We start from the raw sequence: 25,988 nt of genomic DNA, 5'->3' as shown, positions 1-25,988 counted from the left end.
AGGATTTCTAAGTGGAGATGGACACCAAGGTATTGGAAGGTAGGGCAGAGAAGGGGGTATTCTTGGCCTCCTCCTTGCAGGGAGCTTGTTAGACATTGTGCCAGGCCTCTTTGGCGTCTCCTGTCTTGGGCTCCACAATGTGCTGAGGGCCAAGAGGTTGGGGAGTGAACTTGGTCCCCTCCCTTTTGCCTGTTCAGGCCACTGTAAGCACTTGCTGGCCTTTGGGAAAGAGTGCATGAAGCCACAGCCCCAGGCTCAGTCCCCAGGCTCAGCCCAGGCAGGTTTGGAGAATAGGAGTAGGTGGGGTGAGAGAGAGAGAGAGAGAGAGAGTGTTTGTGTTAGTATGTGTGATTCTGACCACCTGACATTCCACCTCCCTGCCCCCCACTGCTTTCTTGACCTCTGCATCCTCAGACAACTCCTGTTGGAGGCTGTGCATGGCTAACATGCAGCTTTCCATTAACCCTCTTCTCTCTCTTTGCAGAGTGGTACGAATCACGGCCTATTTGCTCTTCAGCTTACACCTGAACTCCTGCTTATATTACTGGGCGTCCACCTTCCAGGGATTAGGCTCTACGCCCTGGGTTTATGATGGGGTAGGAAACAGGTACTTGGACAAATCTTTCCCTTTTTCCTTGGTAAAATGCATTGCTTGCCAGGGCTGGCCAAGACCGCCCAGCACCTCCCAGACACTGTGTCAAGTCCTGCCAGGCATACCAGCCAATTCTGCCACTCCTCTTCCTCCTCCTCTTGCTCTCTGGGAGCATAAAGTAAAACAGGAGCATTGGCACATTGGACCGAGAGCATCAGAGAAGCTGTAGCCCACCACTCCCCTCTCCTCTGAATGTCCCCTTTCACACCATTTCCCTCTTCCTTTGCAAATCCAAGATGCACCAGTAGCAGGAGAGGTGACTGCCTGTTAAGTCTGCCTGTTAAGGCTGCTTGGATGGGTTGGTCCTTGTAAGCAAGGGTGTCTAATATGTGAGCCTTTCCCATGTTTGTATTTTTTAAAGTTATTTACGCTGTTATTACTGGGCTGTCAAGACCCTAATAACCATTGGAGGATTACCTGATCCACAGACCCTCTTTGAGATCGTCTTCCAGCTTATCAATTACTTCACGGGTGTCTTTGCTTTCTCTGTCATGATTGGTCAGGTAAGAAAATGACAAATGCTTTTCCTGTAGTCCCAGCACCACATATTCTGCTTTTTAGTTTGTTACATGGATGTTTTTTATGGATGAGGTCCATGCTGAATGGCCATAGGGAAAGACCTGCACTGGGACTCCCATGGCCACCAGAGTCAGGAGTCAGAGGTCAGCCCAGCTAGTGCATCCCCCAATGGCTGTGGGCTCTTGGCTGGTACCCCATCTGACCAACCCATGATGCCGTCCTGGATGATTCTTAAAAACATGAACCAATATTATGAATTGATATTGTTAATCCTTTCCTCCTTTCTTTTAATAATTTTATATTATTATATTTATAACACATAGTGTGAATTCTGTCATTTCAAGGCCCAGATAGGATTGGGCCGTAAAATGTTGCTTTTGCTAACTGGGCAAAGAGGCACTTTTAAAAGTGATGCTCTCTTATACAAGTTGGCTGTCCTTATCTCGCAGGTTTGGGACCCATGGATTTGATCTAATGTGTGTCCCAACCTGTGCCTGGAGGGTGTCACTGGACCTCCTGGATGCAACCGAAGTGTCTTCTGGTCACATCTGGGAGGTATTCTGAAGTGCAGGAAGCCCATGTGCAGCCTCCATACACTTCAGAAGGCCTCCCAAAGGCTACTCAGAGGCACTGCTGGTTTGACAAAAAACGAGAAGTGCCTCTCAGAAGTCTCTTGGAGGCCTTGTGAGGTGCGCAGAGGCTGCATGCAGCCTCCCCCTGCCACAGAACACCTCTGGACTTGATTGGAAGATTTTCCAGTTGCAACTGGAGGTCCTCTGATAGGCGCTTAATATCTGCAGGGGGGTCCGGGAATGGGTCCACAGGTGGTCTGAGACCAACCTGTATTTGGCAGGGGAGAGCAACTGTCCCTCTTCACCCAGCATGGCATCTTTTTCAGTGGCTGTTGCTGGTGTCTCTTCCTCTCCATCTCTTTTTAGACTGTGACAGGAATCCATTTATTGATTTATTTGGCTATGTAAACCACTTTGTGAACTAGTGTTTCCAACCAGTTTTGGAATTATGTTTGACCTACACTGTGCTCAAATTAATGTTCAGGCATTCCCCCATGAACCGAGCAATTGGTGGTCAGGTATCATGTTCCAGTTTACCAGAATACATCCTCAAACACCATAATTAACTTTCAATCTCATGAAATTTCGTTTCTCCATAGAGTTGGTGATCCTCATCTCCTGGATCCTTTCTGTACTGGAGAAAATGGTGGGTGCCAGAGTAGCTATTTCAGCTGAAGGAATGAGATTACATAGATGCTAACATGTTCATACAGTGTGTAGTTTAGTTCATTTTCGTTACATTGCTCACAACAGCTGTAGTGTCCTCTTTCTCTTTTAATCTCACTGCCAGATGAGAGATGTTGTTGGTGCTGCTACAGCTGGACAAACATACTACCGGAGCTGTATGGACAACACAACTAAATACATGGCTTTCTACAGAATTCCTCGTTCTGTTCAGAATAGAGTCAAAACATGGTATGAATACACTTGGCACTCTCAAGGCATGCTGGGTAAGGCTAACCTGTAGTTTTGATTATCAATTTCATAAGATGTCTTGCTGTGCCTCTGATGACTCCATGTTCCTTAGTTACAGTCAGTTCTCTTTATCTGCAAATTCACTATCTGTGAATTCATGTATCTATGAGGGACAGAACTGCTGACTATCTCTCATTATCCATACCCCTCTTATCTGCTATGCAGAAACCTTTAGAATAGTGCCTGAGACCAGCTCTGATCCCTTTAAAATGGTGGGCAGAAGTTTCCACCAACCATTTTAAAGGGGTCACAGGAGCCTTTCTGAATGTCCTGGCAGCCTCTGGAAGGTCCAGAGCTTTTGGAGCAGCTTTTGGAGAGCTTTTGGCACTTCTTGCTGCACTCTGCTGGCTTCCTGGGGGGTCTTTGCTGGATTATCTGATGGCAGGTATGGTACTCCTTCCTCTCAGGTACCTCATGCACCCAACCCTATAGATCCAATAGGATCAATGTTTCATTATATGCAAATTCACTATCTGCTAGGGTTTCCAGGAACCTAACCAGTGGTTAGAGCAGTGGTTCCCAAACTATTTTGCACCAGGACTCACTTTTTAAAACGACACTACCAGGACCCATTTCGGTTTACCAGACTGTTAAAAATTTATTTATTTATTTATTTACTTACTTACTTATTTATAATAACCAGAGAGACTCACAAACATTTACCTCCCTATATTTATACATGCTTGCAAACTGTAGGAGCTCAGCTCCTTGCAGGGCAGTTAGCAGCTACAGCATCTGATTTTTGAATAGCTTCAGGGCTTGAGGCAATTAGTTATCTGATCTTTCCATTACCCTTTGGCAATCCACCAAAAATTGGGGTGCAACCCACCAGTGGTCCTGACCCACATTTTGGGAACCACTGCCTTAGAGGATAATGAGAACTGACTGTACATTATTTGCACCATCTTGACTCAGGGAGGGCATTTGGAACATACGTGTGCAGCGAGCGGAGGAGGTCATCGGAAGTTGAAAAAGAGGACCAAAAGGTTTTAAACTTCTGTCCCAGGGAAATATCTGCCTACGTCAGTAGGGATCTGTTGACAAGAAAAACACCTCTGAGCCTGCCTCCTGTGATGTGTGTGTGGCCTGCCTCATACACTTGGGCTCCTGAATCAGACTCCACCCGTCCAAGATGGGGGTGCCCATCAAACAAAGGACCAGAAAGCCAAAATATGGAACTTCCTGCTCCCCTTGGTTGCAACCTCTGGGAGGAATCTCTCCCTCCCTAGTGCCTCAGATTCCCCAAGCGGGAAAGGGGTCAAATCATTCTTTTTTCCCCCTTTACCCAGCCGCACCCTGGGACTCTCAGCTAGCTATGCTTCCTCTCAGCACATGAATGGCTTGCTGCTCTGCCCCAGCTGTACACAACCCTTCCTGTCTTGCTGTTTCTCCTTCCTGCTTCCTAGTTGCCTCAGCAACTGAAGTGGCAGGTGCAGGAGAAATATCCCTCCTTGCGAGTAGGCCAGGATACTGTCTACCTCTGGTCCTGCTGTAGTTCTGCCTTAAGGGCAATCCTCACTTTGCCATCAGCATGTTGAAAGGAAGGAGCCTTAACTCAGGTCAGCAGGGTACCAGCTGCTGTAGTGTGCTGGACAGTTCTACACTGCCAGGATTGTGTAGTGGTTTTGCGATTGAACTTAGACCTAGAAGCTCTAGGTTCAAATCCCTGCTTAGTCTCAATGTGTCCCAGGTGACCTAGGGCCAATTGCTATCTCTCAGCCTAACCTACCTTGTTGTGAGGTCATAAGGAGGGAGGGAGCCGTGCATCACCCTGACCTCCTTGGAGGAAGGGTGATATAAAAATGTGAAAAAATAAATAAGTAAGTTTATGCACAAAGTGTGGGTAGGAGGATTGCAACCTAGGATTGTTAAAAATTTTCCTGCTTGATGATGCCACTTCCGGTCATGACATCACTTCTGGTGGGTCCTGACAGATTCTCATTCTAAAAAGTGGGTCCCGACGCTAAACACTTGAGAACCACTGCTTTAGGGATATTCAAATGGCTGTGGATTTCAGGTGCCAGAAACTAGATGACATGTAGCTGTGCCCAGGAATCTGGTTCAGGGGAACTCCTTATTAGTCTTTGGACTGAAAACCAGGGCACTCTAGACTCTGCAGGTGGGCACCTGCAAGCCAGCAGACTATAGCTCACTGTCATTTGATCCCCATATTAGTCCATGGCAAAAGGAGACTGTGCAGATATTCTTGCCGCAGACACCCCAAGTGCAGAGTCCACCTTCAGTGTTGGCAGATGTATTTGTGATTCCTGATTTCAGGGTGAACAGATTCTTGTTTCTGCCTCCTCTTCTGCAGATGAATCAGAACTGCTGATGCAGCTGCCTGACACCATGAGGCTGGATATTGCTGTGGACGTGAACTATGACATTGTTAGCAAGGTGCCGCTCTTTCAGGTATGGTCTCCCATCTCCTTGGGTTTTGCACCCTTCAATCCTGTCAGATGTGTACAAGGCAGTTAAATTCCTCCTTTCTTTCATTCAGGGTTGTGACCGGCAAATGATTTTTGACATGCTGAAGAGGCTCAGATCTGTGGTGTACTTGCCCAATGACTATGTGTGCAAGAAGGTAAGAAGCAGGGGAAACTAAACTGGTTCATGTGTGTGTGTGTGTCATGTCTATCTTTGCATCTCTTGAAATGTGCCCCCCATTTGCACGGACCACTCAAAATCAAGTTAAAGAGTTTGTGAAGGAGTTTCTGGGATTTTAAAAATCTGGACCTTTCTGTACATTGGCAGACAGGAGTGGATGGAAAAAGAGAAAGCCAAGACTTCATGCTCGTTCGGCGGGGTGGATGGTGACCTTGTCAATGGATTCAGAGAGTATGCTAAGAAAGAAGGGCTTGGGAGGAGAGGTGCAACATCTGGCTGTGGACATTTTGAGTGTGAGATGGTGATTAAGGATCCCAGTGGGAAATTTCAGTCAGGAAATTGGGGGTTCAGGGTGACGTGAAGAGAGAAAGAGCTAGAGGTAGAATTACATGTTACTTTTAACATGTATGTTTGACCCTTCAGAGTGTGTGGTGAATGGGGAGGAGGCGTGCCTCTGGATCGGCTCCCAGCCCTGGATTAACCACTTAGCAAAATAAGCATGTGCTCAGAGCATCAAGGGAAGAGGGGCACCACAGTGTTATTTTCTAATGCTGGACTTACCATGGACCCTGGAGCAAAAAAACCCAAAATAGATTAATTCGAAATCTACTGAATGAAATTTCTTTTGACTAAGTCATATTTTTCTGCTTTGAAGCACCAAAATGCTTAAGAAAATGTAGTAGTTGGCAACCTTCAGTCTCAAAAGACTATGGTATCGCGCCCTGAATGGTGGTTCTGGAACAGCGTCTAGCGTGGCTGAAAAGGCCGATTCGGGAGTGACAATCCCTTCCACTCTGGGAGCAAGTGCAGTCTGGAAATCAGCAGAGAAGCTAGAAGTCAAGCCAGGAGCCAGAATGGAAATCCAGACCTGATGAGTCCACCCAGGAACAGGAAGTTAGCCAGAAATCAGCTAGGAAGCCAGGAGTCAGGACCAGGAGAGGAGCCAGGCGTCAGGGAGGAGACCACCAGCCAGAGCAGCCAGAAGTGAGGGCGGAAGCCACCAGCACTCAGGAAGGAAGCTGGGAATGAGGACGGAGGAGCCGAGCGAAGAGTGGAATCCAGGAACCTTGCCATCCTTGAGACCCCCAGCTGGAGCAGTGATGGCCCACCAGCAAGTGACACTAGGCTGTGGGGATTTGTGACCTGTGAGGAGGAGCAATCAAGAGGACCTGCCGCAGACCTTGTGGAGGGGTGGGAAGTCATCAGGGCTTGTCAACCAGCAGACCAATAAGGGGATGAGAGATGAGGGGGAAGCACCACAATCCTTTGGGCTGCCTCTTCCTGTGGTCCCCTTTCCTGCTTTCCTTCAATCTCTGCTTCTCCTCCCAACAGTTGCTGTCTGTCTCTTTCCTCCTGTCTGGATTTTCCCTTTTAAGCAACATTCTTCTCCTTCAGTGTCCATCCAGATTTGTCCACCTTCTTTCTTCTTGTTGGAGACCAGGATTTCTTCCTCCCTTGTCCCTTCTACTTTCAATGGCTTTGTGGGTCTGCCCACATTTGAGTTTTCTGCCTGCTGGTTCTTCCATATGTACATCTGTCTGCCCCGATCCAGTCTTGCAAAGGGCTGGCATGTTTCTTGGGACAGAAGGAGGGCAAGGCCGGATCCTGCCTCCACCAGGCACTCCCTCACACATGAAGGTCATTCCCACAGCCTGTGTCACTTGCTGCTTGGCATTCTCCACACTGGCCATGGCTCCAGCTGGGGGTCTGTGAGGACGGCTTCCGAGGACCGTCTTTCTTCTGCTCCTCCTCCTTTCTACTCCTCCCCCTCCAGGTCTTCATATAGAAGGTCATCTGGAAGGAAGGAAGAAGAGAGATGTTATCTTCTACTTGCCTTCAGAAAAGGATAGGGAGGTGGGGTGGGGAGTCACTGCCCATAGTGAAACTCTGGAGATGGTCTCAAGACAGGCCCACTTGGCATGTCTGCCTCAGAAACAAGTGGCCAACCTTGCTGGCTGCTCTGTCAGCAGCGAAGGCGATGGCCTCAGGCACGGACAGCGAGTGGCTTAAGAGTCTACTGGGATGTGGCCCTGCCCTCCCCCTTTCCTTGGAAATGGCTGTTACCTTTAGTGGAGGAGGAGGAGGGGCCGTCTTCCTCCCTCACCCAGATGGTGCGTATCTCTGGAGCGTCTCTGGCTGCTTCCGGCTGTTGAGGTAAAAGCACATGTCAGTGTCATGCAACAGCATCCCCCACTCTCACCCAGCAGAGTGCCAGGACCCTTGGAAGAGTCCCCAAATTCAGGGTCAACCCCAGGTAGGCATCTTGCCCACCAGCTTCACTTCCCTGACCATCATGTCCACAAGACACTCACTTCTATGGTGTGCACCGGCTGGCCTGTAGTGGTCACCTCGCTCACGTTCCTGCACCACGCTTTTTTGATGCTATAGATTTCCTAAGAGAAATGGGGAAGACAAAAGACAAAAGTGAGAGGAAAGACCCCCTGGAAACTCAGCCATGAGAAAGTTGACATGCTGATGGATGCAGCGATGTTGTCTCTTCTGACAGCCGGACAGGCAGCCCTGCCAGCCCAGGTGGCTCCCTGTCCTCACCAGCCACAGTTTTCTTGAAGAAGACATTCAAGTGTGTTCCACACTTGACACACTTGAAGGAATTGGAAAGCCTGGTCCCAGGGGGAGAAATTTGAGCAGACTTTACCTTGCTTCCTTCCCGTTCTGCAGATCCTAGAGTATCTGGAAGGAGAGAAAGAAAGAGAGATGTATGCCTTTGCGTGGCCCTCAGAAGCAGCAACCCGCTTGGTTTCAGCTTCCAGAGATGACGCATGGCATTTGTTGGAAAGCTTGCTTGCTGTTGGGGGCAAAGCCCCGGCTGGCTGCTGGGAAGGACAAGAGGACTCTTTACCTCTGGACCCCCAGTACGAGTTGAGGGTGGACTCTGAGGATGTCCAGCTGCTGGAGGAGGAGGATGTCCTGCTGTTGGAGGAGGAGGAGGATGTCTCTGGTGTTGGCTCTTTTGCAGGATAGACTCTCCTGTTGCTCAATTTGGCCAGCACCTGCTGACATTCTCTGCTGGCCTTTCTCAACACAGAAGGCTGGACTTGGTGCTTCTTGATCTTGAGGCAGCAGCAAAGCCTGCAAAGAGAGTGAACAGTGAGGAAGTCACTCCTGGGCAGACACTGGGGGGAGAGGGCAACTAGTGGGGGATGGAGGTCATGGAGGTTGACCACTCATAAGAACGTAAGAAGAGCCCCACTGGATCAGGCCAAAGGCCCATCTAGTCCAGCTTCCTGTATCTCACAGTGGCCCACCAAATGCCCCAGGGAGCACACAAGACAACAGGCACAACCTACGTCCTGGTGCCCTCCCCTGCATCTGGCAGTCAGAGGCAGCTTGCCTCGAAAACCAAGAGCTTGCACATACCTACTATGACTTGTAACCCATAATGAACTTCTCCTCCAGAAATTTGTCCAATCCTCTCTTAAAGGCATCCAGGCGAGATGCCATCACTACATACTGTGGCAAGGAGTTCCACAAACTAATTACATGCTGGGTAAAGAAATATTTTCTTCTGTCTGTCCTAACTCTCCCAACACTCAGCTTTCGTGGATGTCCCCTGGTTCTGGTGTTATGCAAGAGGGAAAAGAGCAACTCAACTCTCTATCCACTCTGTCCATCCCCTGCATGATTTTGTATGTCGCAATCATGTCCCCCCTCAGGCGCCTCTTTTCTAGACTGAAGAGGCCCAAGCACTATAGCCTTTCCTCATAGGGAAGGTGCCCCAACCCAGTAATCATTTTTGTTGCTCTCTTTTGCACCTTTTCCATCTCCACTATATCCTTTTTGAGATGTGGTAACCAGAACTGGACGCAGTACTCCAGGTTTGTACAACCTTATATTGCATTGCAATATAAGCTGTCTTATTCAATGCCTTTCCTAATGATCCCAGCATGGAATTAGCCTTCTTTACTGCCGTCGCACATTGGGTCAACACTCCATTGAGCTGTCGGCAAGGACCCCAAGATCTCTCTCCTGAGACATTCCTCTCCAGGTGGGAGCAGGGTCAAAGGGAAGGCCAGAGGGGGTAGCTACCCTGGCCTTATTCAGACAATCTAGGCCAGGGGTTGGCAACCTTAAACATTCAAAGAGCCACTTGGACCCGTTTTCCAGAGAAAAGAAAACATCGGGAGCCACAAAAGGAGAGTTGCTCCTTCACCCTCACTTTTGGGGGCTATGAGCATAGATCTGAGGGATCATCAGTAAGCCCTTCTGAAGGCCTTGAGCCCTCAGTAGTTACTCCAAAATACCTACTCCTGACATTGGCCCAGCTTCAGAAGGAGCGAGCATTCTGTGCATGCTCAGGGCGTGCACAATCTTTTCCTTCATTTGTTATCATGGTAGCATTTTTAAAAGTGACTCCCTTTAAAGCAGTGGTTCTCACACATTTAGCATATGGACCCACTTTTTAGAAAAACCCTCTTAACATAAGAACATAAGAACAGCCCCACTGGATCAGGCCAGAGGCCCATCTAGTTCAGCTTCCTGTATCTCACAGTGGCCCACCAAATGCCCCAGGGAGCACACCAGATAACAAGAGACCTCATCCTGGTGCCCTCCCTTGCATCTGGCATTCTGACATAGCCCATTTCTAAAATCAGGAGGTTGCACATACACATCATGGCTTGTAACCCATAATGGATTTTTCCTCCAGAAACTTGTCCAATCCCCTTTTAAAGGCTTCTAGGCTAGACGCCAGCACCACATCCTGTGGCAAGGAGTTCCACAGACCGACCATGCGCTGAGTAAAGAAATATTTTCTTTTGTCTGTCCTAACCCTCCCAACACTCAATTTTAGCGGATGTCCCCTGGTTCTGGTGTTATGTGAGAGTGTAAAGAGCATCTCTCTATCCACTCTGTCCATCCCCTGCATAATTTTGTATGTCTCAATCATGTCCCCCCTCAGGCATCTCTTTTCTAGGCTGAAGAGGCCCAAATGCCGTAGCCTTTCCTCATAAGGAAGGTGCCCCAGCCCAGTAATCATCTTAGTCGCTCTCTTTTGCACCTTTTCCATTTCCACTATGTCTTTTTTGAGATGCGGCGACCAGAACTGGACACAATACTCCAGGTGTGACCTTACCATAGATTTGTACATCGGCATTATAATATTAGCTGTTTTGTTCTCAATACCCTTCCTAATGATCCCAAGCATAGAATTGGCCTTCTTCACTGCCGCCGCACATTGGGTCGACACTTTCATTGACCTGTCCACCACCACCCCAAGATCTCTCTCCTGATCTGTCACAGACAGCTCAGAACCCATCAGCCTATATCTAAAGTTTTGATTTTTTGCCCCAATGTGCATGACTTTACACTTACTGACATTGAAGCGCATCTGCCATTTTGCTGCCCATTCTGCCAGTCTGGAGAGATCCTTCTGGAGCTCCTCACAATCACTTCTGGTCTTTACCACTCGGAAAAGTTTGGTGTCGTCTGCAAACTTAGCCACCTCACTGCTCACCCCTGTCTCCAGGTCATTTATGAAGAGGTTGAAGAACACCAGTCCCAGGACAGATCCTTGGGGCACACTGCTTTCTACCTGTCTCCATTGTGAAAATTGCCCATTGACACCCACTCTCTGCTTCCTGGACCTCAACCAGTTCCTAATCCATGAGAGGACCTGCCCTCAGTTAGATCATGGTCAATCAATTCCCTGACCATGGAGCTTTCTCAGCAGCCTTTTGTGAGGGACCGTGTCAAATGCCTTCTGAAAGTCCAGATATATAATGTCCACGGGTTCTCCCGCATCCACATGCCTTGGATGTGGATCCACATGCCTTACCCTTACAGAAGCCATGCTGATTCTCCCTCAGCAAGGCTTGTTTGTCTATGGGCGCAATCCTAACCCCTTATGTCAGTGCTTTCCAGCACTGGCATAGTGATGCCAATGGGGCATGTGCTGCATCCTGCAGTTGGGTGTCACTCACGGAGGCCTCCTCAGAGTAAGGGAATGTTTGTTCCCTTACCTCAGAGCTGCATTGCCCTTATGTCAGTGCTGGAAAGCTCTATCGGACTTAATTCCTCTGTCACGAGGGGCCGTTCAAGGCAGCGGTATCTGCTTGACATCTTCTTCCATGAAGACAGATGCAAAGAACTCATTTAATTTCTCTGCCATCTCTAAGTCTCCTTTTATCTCCCCTTTCCCTTCCTCACCATCCAGAGTACCAACCGCTTTTCAAGCAGGTTTCCTGCTTCTAACATATTTGAAGAAACTTTTATTATTCCCTTTAATGTTGCTGGGGGGGGGGAGCGGGGGAGATAGCTGCCTTCTAGCAGAATCTTGGCTGCTGGAGCTCTTATCAATTTTAGCCTTAGTGGCAACGCGGGAGGTTTTTTCTTCTCCCAGGTTATTTTAACTTGCTGAAGATCCTGCTGACAACATTGATACTGGTTATTTTGCTGCTTTGGAGTGCCTACTCTTGTGGATTGATTTGGATTGAAAACGTGGGCAGGAGAAGGAAAAGGCAGTGAGCTGGCAGTGGTTCCCCACTGAAGTTCCCCACAACTTCGACTGGACCAAATAACATCTTGGAACGAGACCATAAGTGTTACTCCCAACCCTGCTTCGTCTAACAACTCAGGCTGTCTAGAGACTGAAATTGATTTGGAGGGGGAAGAACATAACAGTGTACCATGTTTGGGAAACACTAAGAATGGGTCCTGCCCTGAAGTGATCTCGCTAAATGTTTATGCTCATGAGAGTGCACTGGGAGATGAGGACCTAGCTCACGGGGACCAAGAGGAAACGGTGGACCTTGAACCAGGCAATACTTCCCTCTTAACTCTTTTGGGAGATCACTCCCTTGTTGCGACTAGAACAGTTTTGGCAATCTTTCGGGAACAATTTATAAGTTTATATCCTCCCAAATTGAAGCACTACCAAACAAGCTGCAGGAGCAATCGGCCCCAAGACCCAAGGGCAGTTCTCCGGCAACAGCACGAGCTTATAGCCACACGCAGATAATGCCCAAGGATGCCTCTGTCTCTGCGAAAGAATCTAGGATCAAATCTGTCTCTTTGCCTAAAGCTGCTGGCTCTCACTCACGCTGTTTCCAAGCAAACCAAATTCTCTTGGAGGTTGGCAGAGTGCCAGTAAATTATGGAAAATGGAGGGACAGGCTCTGTGTAAAAATATCCTTAAATTTTTATGTATGGATCTAAATAAGATTGACATGATGTGCCCAATGGCTAAGTAGTTCTGCATCTAGAGTCAGACTCCTTCTGTCCTTTGACACCTCTACAAATCCCCTGACTCTGTTTCGGATGAGAAGGTTTCTCAGCACATTCAAAATAACAGCGAAGAGAGTCTTCTCTGATTTCTCTGACTCTAATCAAGAGCTGCTGCCCTCCTCCACACATAGCTCGAAGCCTCTGACCACTGCATCATCCTCCATCCCTGCACAAAGTGATTCTTGGCTGCCTGCCCAGACAGCTGATAAGACTGCAGCAACATCCCCCTCTAATGAGCAAACAAACTCTCTGAGTCCAAATATAATAAAGAACACTATTGAAAGGGACTCAGCTACCTTGCAAAGCCTAACCTTCTGCCTAGAAACTGCCTTAACTAAGCTGAATCGCTCTTCCAACCTGTGATATCCAGGAACTGACAAAGACATGCATGGAAAGCTTTCCCCGGCCGCTCTGTCAGAGTCCTAAATTTGAGTAATCTGAATCGAGCCAAGCTTTCTGTACCAAGTAATCACTGAGTAGATTACATCTTGGCAATATCTGCAGAGTAACTGATTGTTTTCTGTCTTTTAAATAATTCATGTTTGTATGTAAATGTAATGTACGTTCGTATCTGTGTGTACACGTAGGTGCGCATATATATATATATATATATATATATATATATATATATATATATATATATATATTTGTGTACTACTTAGGTTTATATTCTCTCTACGGTTTCTGTACAGAGTCTTCACCTATCCAATGTTTATGCCTAATAAAGGTTTTGTTGACTCTTGACTGTTAATGTTGCTGGCCATGTGTTCCTCATAGTCTCTCTTGGCCTCCCGTATCACCTTCTTACATTTGTTTTGCCACAGTTTATGTTCCTTTTTATTCTCCTCATTAGGGCAAGACTTCCATTTACAGAAGGAAGCTTCCTTGCCCTTTATAGCCTCTGTAACTTGGCTCGTTAGCCAGGCGGGCATCCTCCTGGACTCAGTGGAGCCCTTCTTCCTTTGAGATATTCCTCTGAGCCCTTCTCCTGGGCTTCTGTTACTGTTGTTTTAAACAGCATCCATGCACTCTAGAGAGATTGGACCCTCTTTAGCTTCCCTTTCAACTTCTTCCTAACCAGCGTCCTCATTTGAGGGAAGTTTGCCCTTCGTAAGTCAAGGGTTTTTGTGTTAGATTTGTTTGGCACTCTTCCCCCGACATGCATGGTGAAACTAATTGCAGCATGGTGACTGTTCCCCAATGGCTCAGTAACATTTACCTCTCTAACCAGGTCCTGAGCCACACAAGATTAAATCCAGAGTCGCCTGTCCTCTGGTGGGCTCCATGACTAGTTGCTCTAAAGCAGTCATTTAGCATGTCAAGAAAACCGGTCTCTCTTCCATGACCAGAGCACGAATTGACCCAGTCGATGTGAGGATAATTGAAGTCCCCATGATTACAACCCTGACCCTCCTCAACACCTCCCTGATCTGTTTCCCCATTTCAAGGTCCCCTTCTGGTTTCTGGTCCGGAGGATGGTAGCATGCCCCCGCTATTACATCGCTCCTCGAACCTGATAATTTAACCCACAGCAATTCTGTGGTGGAGTCAGACCCACTCTTTTGCCCCCATTGGAAGAGCTATTTAAGAGCTATTTAAGCCCCCATTTAAGAGCTATAAGGTGGGTGGGGTGTAGCGCAGTTAGAAGGAACAACTTACCTTTTCAACTTGGCAAGTAGATTTTTCGCCATCGTGCCCTCCTTACCTATTCTAAACTTAAATCTAACACTAACTCTATACCTTAACTAAATATCTCTAGCCCTCCCCCAAAGCACCCACTACAATCCTAACAAAAGAATAATAAAGAAAATGATCCCTCCCAAAATCTCCCCCTATCTACCCTCTAAACCTAACACTGTCTAAGAATCTACTCTAAAAACAAAGACCCTCCCCAAACACCCCAAATAGTATAATCTAAAAAGATGAAAAGATAAAGAAAGGAAAAAAGCAATGAAATGAATGCAGGAAGAATGAATGAGAAATCAAGAAATATAGAAATTTTTAAAAAGAAAAAAGAAAATAAAGCTTAGAAAAAGGTAAAAGGAAGATAAGAAAAGAGAAGAAAGAAGCAATGGAATAAAAGTATATAAGGTTAAAGAAACAGAAAATAAATAATTATAGATGCAACAAAGAAATCAAAGAATATAAAAATAAATTTTAAAAATAACACAACCACAGTAAAAAATTAAAAAGAAATAAATGGATGAAGAAATAAACAAATCAGTACAAAACAGACACAAATAAAATAAAATATTATAATAAAATAAATATGAATAAAATAAAATAAAAAAATAAAAATGAATTCAAAAAATCAAAAGAAATTAAAAAACTGAAAAGATAAAAATAAATCCCACTCACTCCACACACAGCCCACGACTCACTCCTCTCTGCCTTTCACTCCTGCTTTCGCTCTCACTTTCACTCCACCTTTCACGCCTTTCACGCCAAATCAATAAACCAACCACAGAAATCCACTACTCTCCACCGCCTCCTCTCTCCACCTCACCTCTAACAACCCACGCTCAGCCCCTCCCTGTGCCCACAATTTATACAGCTCCCAGAACCTGTCAGCTGATGATGTCACAAACTGATGATGATGTCACAAACTGATGCCAGTCCCCAGTGTTTTCTTCCCTGCCAGTCCATCAGTGCTTCCTTCTTGCGAGATTTCTCTGGAAGGTGGAAAGGCCAGCAGGGCTTCTAAGGGGGGAGGTGCTATTCCCCTCCCTGCAAGAAGTGAGTGGACATGCCAGATGGCCACCCCTCTTCCTCATCACCCCACTCCAGAATCAGGCATAGTAGCGAGTAATCTTTGGAGCCGCTGACTCATTGCTCATAAGAACATAAGAACATAAGAACAGCCCCACTGGATCAGGCCATAGGCCCATCTAGTCCAGCTTCCTGTATCTCACAGCGGCCCACCAAATGCCCCAGGGAGCACACCAGATAACAAGAGACCTCATCCTGGTGCCCTCCCCTACATCTGGCATTCTGACTTAACCCATTCCTAAAATCAGGAGGTTGCGCATACACATCATGGCTTGTACCCCATAATGGATTTTTCCTCCAGAAACTCGTCCAATCCCCTTTTAAAGGCGTCTAGACTATAGCATCTGTCGGTTCACAACCATTCTCTCAACACGTTCCTAGGTCACTCCTAGGAACTAAAGGCGTCTCAGGCTATAGCATCTGTCGGTTCACAACCATTCTCTCAACACGTTCCTAGGTCACTCCTGGTAAGTCCTTGGTAGGACCCTCCAACTGCCCATTTCCTCCAGGCTTTGGCATGGCCCCCAAGATGAAGTGTCAGAGCAGTGTCAGAGCAGGCTGTGGACAGCCACTGTGGGAGAAGCAGGAGCCAGGAAAGAGGCCAGAACAGCCAGGAGTCAAAAGAGCCCAGAAGGATTCTTCTGTTTTTCAAGACAGGCAGTCTTGTGACATCCCAAGGCAAGCCCCAGGGGTCGCAGCCCTGCCCTCCCTTCCCCCTTTCAGTGGCAATGGATCCATCTAATGGAAAAAATCAAACCAATCTTTCTGGACCTGCAGCCCCACACCCACTGTTTCCTCCTCTGCTCACTGCTGGGATTGTGCCTTCTCCCCAGGCTTTTTCCTGTCCATGTTTGTCCTCAGTCCTGGATTAACCACTTAGCAAAATAGGCATGTTTAGGGCATCAAGGGAAGGGGAGGCATCACAGAGTTTTTTCTAGTGCTTTGATTTGTATATGTTTAAATGCCGAGAAATAGCCCAGTAGAACTGGGCCCTTAATGTCATTTTTTACATGCAATGTAATGTTAATGCCATGGTGTTAACTGTAAATAAATCTTACTGTAAGTTTTGATTCATTTCGAAAGATAACATTTTATATTTTTATAAAATATTTTACGGTATATATACGGTATAATATAAAATATTTTATGATACTAGTCAGGCCAGATTAAGACCTTTTGAGGCCCTAAACACTGAAAAGTTTATGGTGGCCTCATGTATATGTAATTCAAAATAAAAACAATACTATACTGTAAAATATTGTGTAAATATATTATATTAAATATTTTTAAATGGGTAGAGCCCCTCCCCCCCAGAGATCCCCAGAACACACAATATCCTTGTTTTGCTTCAGGGGGAAATTGGCCGAGAGATGTACATCATTCAGGTTGGACAAGTCCAGGTGCTTGGAGGACCAGATGGCAAAACGGTGCTTGTGACTTTGAAGGCTGGATCTGTGTTTGGAGAAATAAGGTGAGGCAAGAGGCAGAATGGGCAGTGGGGGGGAGGGGGAGGGAAGGAAGCTGGATGGTACCCAGAGGGAGAAGAAAGGAGTCAAGTGCAGTCACAGGGATAGAGTGAGGCCACCTCTCCAGGCTGGCCTCCGTGATGGATGAGATCAGGGCTCCCTTGCTAGGTCTTGGATACCCCAGGATGTGCTTTGATTGACTGCAGCGTTGATCAGCACCCTGTTCTCTGGGATGGAGGAAAGGAAGTGTGTGTGTGTGGGGGGGGGGTGCAGTGACGTCACTAGGGTTTGCATCAAGCAGTGCAGTAGGCCGGTACGTCATCCCCATGATGGACCTCCTCCCATTCAGTGGGCAGGGCAATGCCCCAAGCGATGGACTTGGTGATGCACTCTTGCCCTGCCCTACGGTTTTTTGGCTATAACATTTGATGGAATAGAGATATTTCAATGTGGTTTGCATCCTGCGTGAAATTACACATTGATTGATATGTAACATGATGGTATTATTAAAAAATACCAAGATTTTAAAAATTGTGACCAGTTGTGTGGTCAACCCCCCCAACCTCCCTGTGTATGTTACCCGGTGTGGCCCACACACCCCCAGCGATGCCACTGCAGAGGCATCTTCTGGGCTGCCTGTCAACTTCAAGAGAGTATTGAAAATTACATGGGGTCTTTCTCAGGCTTAGCATTCTCTCCAGTGGTGGAGAGATCAAGTGTCAGAGTCTGCCTAGATTCCATTCTCTGCCCAGCTTTTGTCCCTGGCAGTGGTGGAGCTCTGCCAAAGTAAGGCTTCCATTAGCAGGAGGTACAACCGGGCTATAGCTATTCTGGTGTTGCATCACCATCCTGTCAGGGTTTGAGGACTGATCAGCCTGTTCCTTAGTTGGACTGAAGTAGTTGCCTCAAGAAGTAGACTGGTCGGGGATCCTGGGCACAGCTGTCCTCCCGTCAACTCTTCCATTGTCCTCCCACCAGGGCCTGGCCTTAGGAGCTGTGAGGCCCAATGCCAAACATTTTTGCAAGGGGGGGGGGAGACAACAGCACCTACTCACCAGGGAGAGCGGCACCAGGGAGAGCAGCAGAGGCAGGGCACCCTGCAGTGGTGTCACCACCAACTGGTTCGGGGGGGGGCAATTTTGAGCCATTTAGACCCAGGAGTAGGAAGGAGGGCAGTCCAGTGACAATGCTGCACTCACCGCGCTGTCCTCATGATACCTCGGCATGGAAGATTCCGTGCCGCAGCGTCAGCTAGAGCAAGGTGCTGGCTGTGGCTGTGGATGTTCCACTAGCTGCCCCAGTGTGGGGCCCCTCCAGGTGCAGGGTTCCAATTTGGTCAAATTGGTCCTATTGCCCTAAGGCTGGCCCTGCCTCTCACTCCTCTTCTTGCACTCACTGGATTTCATAAGGAAGACAGGAATGGAGCAAATGAGTGAAAGAGAGGAGAGCAGTAGGCTAGAGGGCACCTGCAGGGGAGGAAAGTGGAGGCAGGGGAATAAAAGATGCTTTTAATTGTGATGGTGAGACATGAAAAATTAAACATTTTAGACTTGTTGTTTTCCTGAACAAAACATGGAACATTTGGACTGGGCTTGGAAACTAGTCCTGAAGCTAATCCAGCCCTCCCCTTTCCTTTGCGCACTTTGTGAAGTCTCAAGTTTTGTGATGTGGAAGCCAAATTACTAATTAGTTCCCTCCGTGACCTGCTTTCTATCCTTTTATTAGCTTACTGGCTGTAGGAGGTGGAAATCGTCGCACAGCCAATGTTGTGGCTCACGGTTTTACGAACCTTTTCATTCTGGAAAAGAAAGATTTGAATGAAATTCTGGTACACTATCCAGAGTCCCAGAAGTTGCTGCGGAAGAAAGCCAGGTGAGTGGGAGTCCCAGGGAGTGGCTTGTTTCTTGCGGGGCATCAAGAGGGGCTTATGCTGCAGTGACTTATTTGCCTGGCAGCATAAGGCTGCAATCCTAACCACACTTTCCTGAGAGTAAATCAGAACAAAATAGGACTTACTTCTGAGTAGACCTGGATAGGATCATGCCCTTACTGTCTTTCCATCAAAGCACTTTTATCCTGCCTTTGCCCCTTTTAAGCAAAGGTGCCCAAGCTGGCCCAGAACTTTAAAACTGCAGTAAAATACAATATTTGTATTTATTGTGCATCACTATGTATTCTGTATCATTGGTCCTGGTGACAACATGAGTTACCACATTTTGCACCAATTGCAATTTCTAGGTCTTCAAGGGCAATGCTACACAGAACATGTTCCAGTGATCAAATCTTGATGTGGTTAGATATGGATGGCAGTTGGCACACAAGTCTAAGCTAGGCAAAGGCCATTTGACTACTGCTGGGCAATCCTGAAACAGCATAGAACCCAGGAGGACCCCCAAACTGTAAACCTGTTCCTGAAGAGGGAGTGCAACCCCATTCCAGACATGCTAACATTCCAACACCCAAGACACAGGTCTCTGGGCCAAGAGTGCCTCTCTTTTGTCCAGATTTAATTGCAATGTGTTAAGCCTCATCCAGTCCTCCTCCTCCAACAACAGCAACAGCAACAGCAGCACACACACAGTTTTCCTGAGGCTGCTTGGTTGAGGTGGGCACCCTCACAAATCTGCTGTCTGAGGCAACCTTTCAGTCAGCCTCAGGGTTGGGCCGGTCCTACTTCTCTAGTGGTAGCACCTCCTGGGTTTGAAAGTCCTCTCCAGGGAGTGCACAGCCTTTCCTTCCCATCTTTTCACCCAGCCCTGCAGCAAGGCTGCCTCTCTCCACTGTGTTTCAAGTGGCTGAAGCAGAACTGGAGCTAAAGTCACTTGCAGCAAGGGTGGAATTGCTCTCAAAATGTCACCTGACTTCTGTTTGGTTATGCACAATACTTAACACCAGGGCCTCTGAGAGGAATTTTATCAGGGGGTACAAAGTTTCTTTTGCAAAGGGGAAGGGGTGAGACAGAGCAGGGGAGGGTGGTGACAGGCAAGCAGAATGGGGGCAGGGGGCAAAACAGGGCAGGGGGAGGGTGAAGTCAGCTGGAAAAGTCTCTGGATCTCAGGTCTACTTGCTCATGCAGTATTGGCAGGTAAATACAGGAATACAGAAAAAGAAGCACACTCCTAAGTCTCTCTAAAAATTTTTAAATATAGCAAAACACACAGAAATTTAGCATCATATTTAGGCTCACACTAGAACGGAAAATGTCCTGTGTGCACCAAAACATCCTTCTGTTGTCCCACAGCTGTATCCCTGAGCTCCAATATACTTCTTCATGCTAAGCAGATCCACAAGCCAAAGTGCTACTGCAGCAGGCCAGTTGCTTTCCAGATGTGACACTGTGTTAAGGAGTGCCATGTATGCATTCCTCAGCCCAGCATAGTAGTGCCTCCAGCATCCCATGTGGGCTTTTGAGTCCAGGTGAGATTGGAAAATGTAAGATCCCAAGAAATTTCTGGGCCCCCTCCTTTGGCTCCTGGACCCCCTTTTGACCCTGAGCCTGGGTACAAATTACCCCCTTTACCCTCCTCTCCTAGGCCCTGCTTAACACACCCTACCACCACTGTAAGGACTCATGGAACTGCAGAGACAAGGAATTGACATGAAAGTGAATTCCTTGAGAAACTGAGCATCTAAGCATAGTATTAATGACTCTATTCAGCAGGGTCCAACATTTGCAGAGTGGTTCTGAAAATCTGGCCAGTCTGAGGGAAATGTTGGTTAACAGTTCGGTGACATGAAAAATGGCGCTTAGTGCTTCCTTCCAGCAATCCAAAGCCCTCAAACATTAATGCTTTCCCCTGTCCAGGAGGATGCTGAAGAACAACAGCAAGCCCAAAGGAGAAAAGGGAATGCCCAAAGATGTGCTCATCATTCCACCAAGGGCTGGGACACCGAAGCTTTTTCAAGCTGCCCTGGCCGCGGCTGGCAAGATGGGAGGCAGAGGCCGCTTGGCTCACATCAGGTGGAAGCTGAAAGAGCTGAAGGCCATGCAGGTAAGAGGAAGGAGGGCAGCTGCAGGTGCGCAGAGCAAGAGCTCTCAGGAGCATGGCTAGACAGGCCAGGGATGTCTAGCAAGGTGGGAAGCCCCACAGTATGTTTTAATTTGCTGGTGCATGTCTGCATTGACCACTGCAGGCCCAGGAAAGGGATTTAAATACAGCATGCCCCAGTGCCACCAATTCCATCCCCTGGGCCCAATCCACCTGTTGCTGTCGTTACCCCATCCCACCACTTCCCCTCCCCTCCCCTCCCCTGGACTTACCTGCTCCAGTAGGCTTCCAGACAACCACCAGCACCAGCAGGAAGGCTTCTTGCAGGTGTGTCTGGGCCTTGCGTTGTCGCTAAGTGTTAATGGCACTTTTGCAACAGTGCATGCTGGTGGAACACATGTTCTGCTGGTGCAGGCCCTGAATAAGACTTGGCTGTAAGAATCCATTTTTATTGTTCCTGTGTTAACTTCCATTCTACAGGTAGGTGGTTTGAAGGAACATACAAATCCACAAATATCAGTTGTCGTAATGTAAGATACACTGGATAACAACTTCCCAAAAGGACCTAAACCAGAGGAGGTTTGAACTAAACTACTGAATGCAGTTTTCAGATGTGAACCTAGTGGCATCTCTTTGTCTAGAAATGAGGCCCAACACCATGGCTGTTGTTGTCAACGTGATGCATTTCTCTTTCAGGAAGCTGCTGGTGCTGCCACTCCACTTCCACCTAAATCGCCCATCAACCAGGGTTCACCCGCTGCTTCCCAGAAATCAGGTGGCTGCAGAATGGAGAAGAGCATCTCAAAGTCTTCTGATCACCCTGTTGTGGTTTGTGTGGATCCACCCCCTCCAGGCGATGAACCTCTTGCTGTAGAAGTTCTAGATAAGGACAAGGCTAACTAAGAACACAAAATATATGACTGAGGACTTTGTGTTCCAAAGAACTGTTGCGAGCTAGAGGCAGAGAATGGCAGCTTAGTGGAATTTACTAACTAGGGATCTCTGCAAGAAAGCAGGTGGGGTGGTTGTTCACCTATTTTCATGTAGTGTTGTCGCCTTTGCTCTGGTAGAAGGTGCTCACAAAGCAATCTGATTATAAGAATGTCAGGTGCTTTTTTTCTTTTCTGTTTTTTACTGAGCTTTTAATAAAAAATTCAGCTAAACCCCCAGGGAATATCCAGCCTTAGAGCAATGGAGCCTTGCAATACAGAAAACTGACTTTCTAGTGGTTCTGAGTGTTAAGTACATATTTCTTGCACAAAATATCCATGTAATCTTGTCCTTGTCCATTTTTCCCCCCTTAATCCATTGTACACTTTTAGCGAACCATAGAATGGTATGAAAAACAAATCAAACTCAATACCTATTTGATCCAGAGCCATCAAGAGACTATAACCTTGCACACTGCCTTCAGTTGTATTGATCTGTATTGTTATTGACTGTTAGCTGCCTTGAGACTAATGATAAGGTGGGACAGAAATCTTTAAATAAATTAATTTGATGGAAGCAGTTATAGATCATTGTTTCAACTGCAAAAGCAGTTGAAAAGCAGTTGAAAAGGAGATGAGAGTGTTTTTATGCTGCACAAGTGGAGATGTCCTTGTGAACTGTAATCACACAGACTAAATTCCATTCTCACAAAGCTGTTGGCTTCATCCAGGCCAGGTTAAGCACACACATCCCATTAATTTTCAGTGGGGGGAGCTAACCACACGAATCTACTGCTTTGAGCTGTTTTCTCATTAGAAAGAGATAAATCCTCTAAAAACAGATCTCTCCCACTGAAATCATGAGGCATGAAAACATCTTCCCTAGCTGGATCTTGAATATTGTTGTATCTTGGAACTACAGAACGTAACAGGTGATGTTTGTTTTCTCAGGGCACAAGCCTAACCAGGTCTACTCAGAAGTAAGTCTTATTTTGTTCAATGGGGCTTACTCTCAGGAAAGTGTGGTTAGGATTGCAGCCCGGCAGCCCAATCCTATCCAATTTTTCCAGTGCCAGTGCTGCTGTGCCTATGGGGTATGCACTGCTTCCTATGTTGGGGGTGCAGTCACAGAGGCCTCCTTAAGGTTTGGGAACATTTGCTCCCTTACCCTGGGGCTGCATTGTGGTTGCACCGGTGCTGGAAAGTTGGATAGGATTGTGCTGTAAGTCTATTAACATAGCACAATTTTATCAGTGCTGTTAATCAAATAATTAGAGTATGTGCAATGAAAACAATCATTGCTTGTTCAACGCTGTGAGCATGAGACAGTCAGATTTTAGGACAGTTTTGTCTCATTGAGTTCAACAGAAGGGACTCAAGGGACTGATCTTGCTCACTGATATCAAGGGGAGTCAAAAGTGCTTTACTTTGGCTGGATGCATTGTGTCCTGTGGATTCATTAGTTCAGTGTTTCTCAAAATATGTTTCAAAGAGCCCTGGGGCTCGCTGACACACCTTCAGGGGCTCTATGAGCACACCCCTACCCATTTTGTGCCAGCGATCTGGGGTCCTCTGAAGTTCCACACATGTGCTGGTGGGGCTCCTTGAGGAGTGTAAAGTGCTCTGGAGATCAAAAAGTTTGAGAACCACTGCAGTAGTCAAAAGAATTAGTTTATGAGGTGAAAATATATTTTATAATCCGGGAGGTCCTCTGTTCAGACTGTTTTTGAACTGTGTTTAAATACATTAGGCTGGTGGTTCTTACACATTTAGCTCCGGGACCCACTTTTTAGAATGAGAATCTGTCAGGACCCACCAGAAGTGATGTCATGACCAGAAGTTACATCATCAAGCAGGAACGGTTTTAATAATCCTAGGCTGCAATCCTACCCACACTTACCCAGGAGTAAATCCCATTGACTATCATTGTTAAAAGAATATACAGAGTAGCTTGTTAAAAGTACAGGTCGGTAACATTTCCCCAAATGCAGTCACATACCATCATGTCTAATATATTAAAAGTAAAATATTGAAATGAATGGGGACCCACCTGAAATAGGCTCGCGACCCACCTAGTGGGTCCCGACCCACAGTTTGAGAAACACTACATTAGGCAAAAGTGCAGTAATATTTCACAAGCCTTCTGGATGTTTCTATTGACACAAAGTGATTCAAGTCATGCGGTTTGGGCACAAGATTTTAATAAGCAAAGTAGATTTGATCTCTTTGAAAAAGTACTGCATGTCTTGGCAGATTCCATGACCACAGCATTGTAGCTATCACAGTTTTTAAATGCTGAGGTTAAGCACTTTTAAATCAATGGCAATTTAAATCAATGGCAATTTCAGTAGGAGACATTTCCAGCACAATGTGAAGTGTGTCTACTCAGAAGTAAGTCTCTTGTTTCAGTGTCTGTACCAATATGTTCTGGGGCAACAATGGAGGAGCAAGAAACCTGGAAGTGGCTCCCCTTTAAAGCCATTTTTTTGACTGCTTTGGTATCCATCCACTGATATTTTTATCCACTGAGGGTTCCAAAACGGAACCCCAGTGAATTACAAGGCATGACCTGTACATACAGATTACAAAACTAATCAATCAGCAATCTACAAAAAAGGATATTAATGAACTATGCATAAATGTTTTAAAAAGTCTTTCAAATGTTCAAAAATATATCCATATGGAGTTGTCTTCTATAAGCCACGCATTCAAATGTTCTTAAAGTAAAAATGTCCTTCATGCATTGAAGAATAGTGTGTGGGGGGGGGGCACTTGTCTTTCCATTTCTTCAACATTCAATCTTTTGGCTACAGTAAGGGCACAAAGAGTCCATTTCCACTGTCCTGCAGATAACTTCAATGAAATGGATGGATAATTCAAAAGCATATTCATAACTACAAACGTCAATGTTTGTTGTGATTCAAAATTTATACAGTAAATAATCTCCTTCCAAGAGAATTGTCAGCCCAATCCTAACTAACTCCCTGTGTGGCGATGCAGCCATGCCAACGGGCCACTGCATCCCGTGGAGTTTCAGGTCTCCAGCAGGGAGTTTGTGCCATTGCAAGTAATGACAGACAAGCAAGTGAGGTCTGGCTGCACCAGTGATACCACTGGCTGTGATGGAGTTTGCAAAGCAACAGGGCCTGCATGGAAGGAGTACAGAAGAACAGCATACGAACCTAAGAAGAGCCCCGCTGGGTCAGGCCAAAAGGGGACCCATCTAGTTCAGCTTCCTGTATCTCGCAGTGACCCACCAGATGCCTCAGGGAGCATGCAAGACAACAAGAGACTTGCATCCTGAAGCCCTCCCTTGCACCTGCAATTCTGAGGTTGCCTACTTCCAAAACCAGGAGGTTGCACATACCCATCACGGCTTACAACCTGTGATGGACTTTTCCTCCAGAAATCTGTCCAATCCCCTTTTCAAGGCACCCATGCCAGTTGCCATCACCACATCCAGTGGCAAGGAGTTCCACAGAGTAATTACCCCATTGTAAAGGCACCCATGCCAGATGCCATCACCACATCATGTGGCAAGGAGTTCCACAGACTAATTATCCCCTTGTAAAGGCACCCATGCCAGATGCCATCACCACATCCAGTGGCAAGGAGTCCCACAGACTAATTATCCCCTTGTAAAGGCATCCAAGCCAGATGCCATAATAATAATAATAATAATAATAATAATAATAATAATAATAATATAGGTATTTATATACCGCCTTTCTTGTTCTTTATTCAAGACTTTATTCAAGGCAGTTTACATAGGCAGGCTATTTAAATCCCCGTAGGGATTTTTACAATTGAAAGAAGGTTCTATCTTCCAAGAACCACAACATTCAGATGTTTCTTTCTGATCTGGTTTCACATTCTGGCCTCCATCCTCCCAAGCTCAGAGCAGATGGAATAACTTGGCTCAGCTTGTCAGCTGCTTCAAGGTCGCACAGTGCCGGTGGCCCGGAACTGGCGACCTTGTGGATGTTATCTTCAGGCAAATGGAGGCTCTACCCTCTAGACCAGACCTCCTGCCCATCACCACATCCAGTGGCAAGGAGTCCCACAGACTAATTATCCCCTTGTGAAGGCTCCCAGGCCAGATGCCATCACCACATCCAGTGGCAAGGAGTCCCACAGACTAATTATCCCCTTGTAAAGGCTCCCAGGCCAGATGCCATCACCACATCCAGCGGCAAGGAGTCCCACAGACTAATTATCCCCTTGTAAAGGTTCCCAAGCCAGATGCCATTGAGGCATGGTGACCTTTG

The 25,988-nt window shown here is 46.8% G+C and overlaps 1 protein-coding gene across 1 annotated transcript in view; it reads left to right on the top strand.

The window, feature by feature from the left end:
* CNGB1 (cyclic nucleotide gated channel subunit beta 1) overlaps positions 1 to 21,694 on the top strand; it is a 33,781-nt gene extending 12,087 nt beyond the window's left edge. The window contains exons 10-18 of the mRNA XM_066637923.1: positions 485 to 607; positions 1,014 to 1,155; positions 2,534 to 2,693; positions 5,033 to 5,130; positions 5,219 to 5,302; positions 16,689 to 16,807; positions 18,528 to 18,674; positions 20,608 to 20,794; positions 21,488 to 21,694. Coding sequence (XP_066494020.1) covers positions 485 to 607; positions 1,014 to 1,155; positions 2,534 to 2,693; positions 5,033 to 5,130; positions 5,219 to 5,302; positions 16,689 to 16,807; positions 18,528 to 18,674; positions 20,608 to 20,794; positions 21,488 to 21,694 — 1,267 coding nt within the window. The remainder of the gene's footprint in view (positions 1 to 484; positions 608 to 1,013; positions 1,156 to 2,533; positions 2,694 to 5,032; positions 5,131 to 5,218; positions 5,303 to 16,688; positions 16,808 to 18,527; positions 18,675 to 20,607; positions 20,795 to 21,487) is intronic.
* The last annotated feature ends 4,294 nt before the right edge of the window (positions 21,695 to 25,988 follow it).

This window comes from Tiliqua scincoides, chromosome 9, assembly GCF_035046505.1.
Source record: "Tiliqua scincoides isolate rTilSci1 chromosome 9, rTilSci1.hap2, whole genome shotgun sequence".
Taxonomy (NCBI): domain Eukaryota; kingdom Metazoa; phylum Chordata; class Lepidosauria; order Squamata; family Scincidae; genus Tiliqua; species Tiliqua scincoides.
Note: the sequence above shows the minus strand (reverse complement) of the source record. Positions and strands in the feature narration are given on the sequence as shown.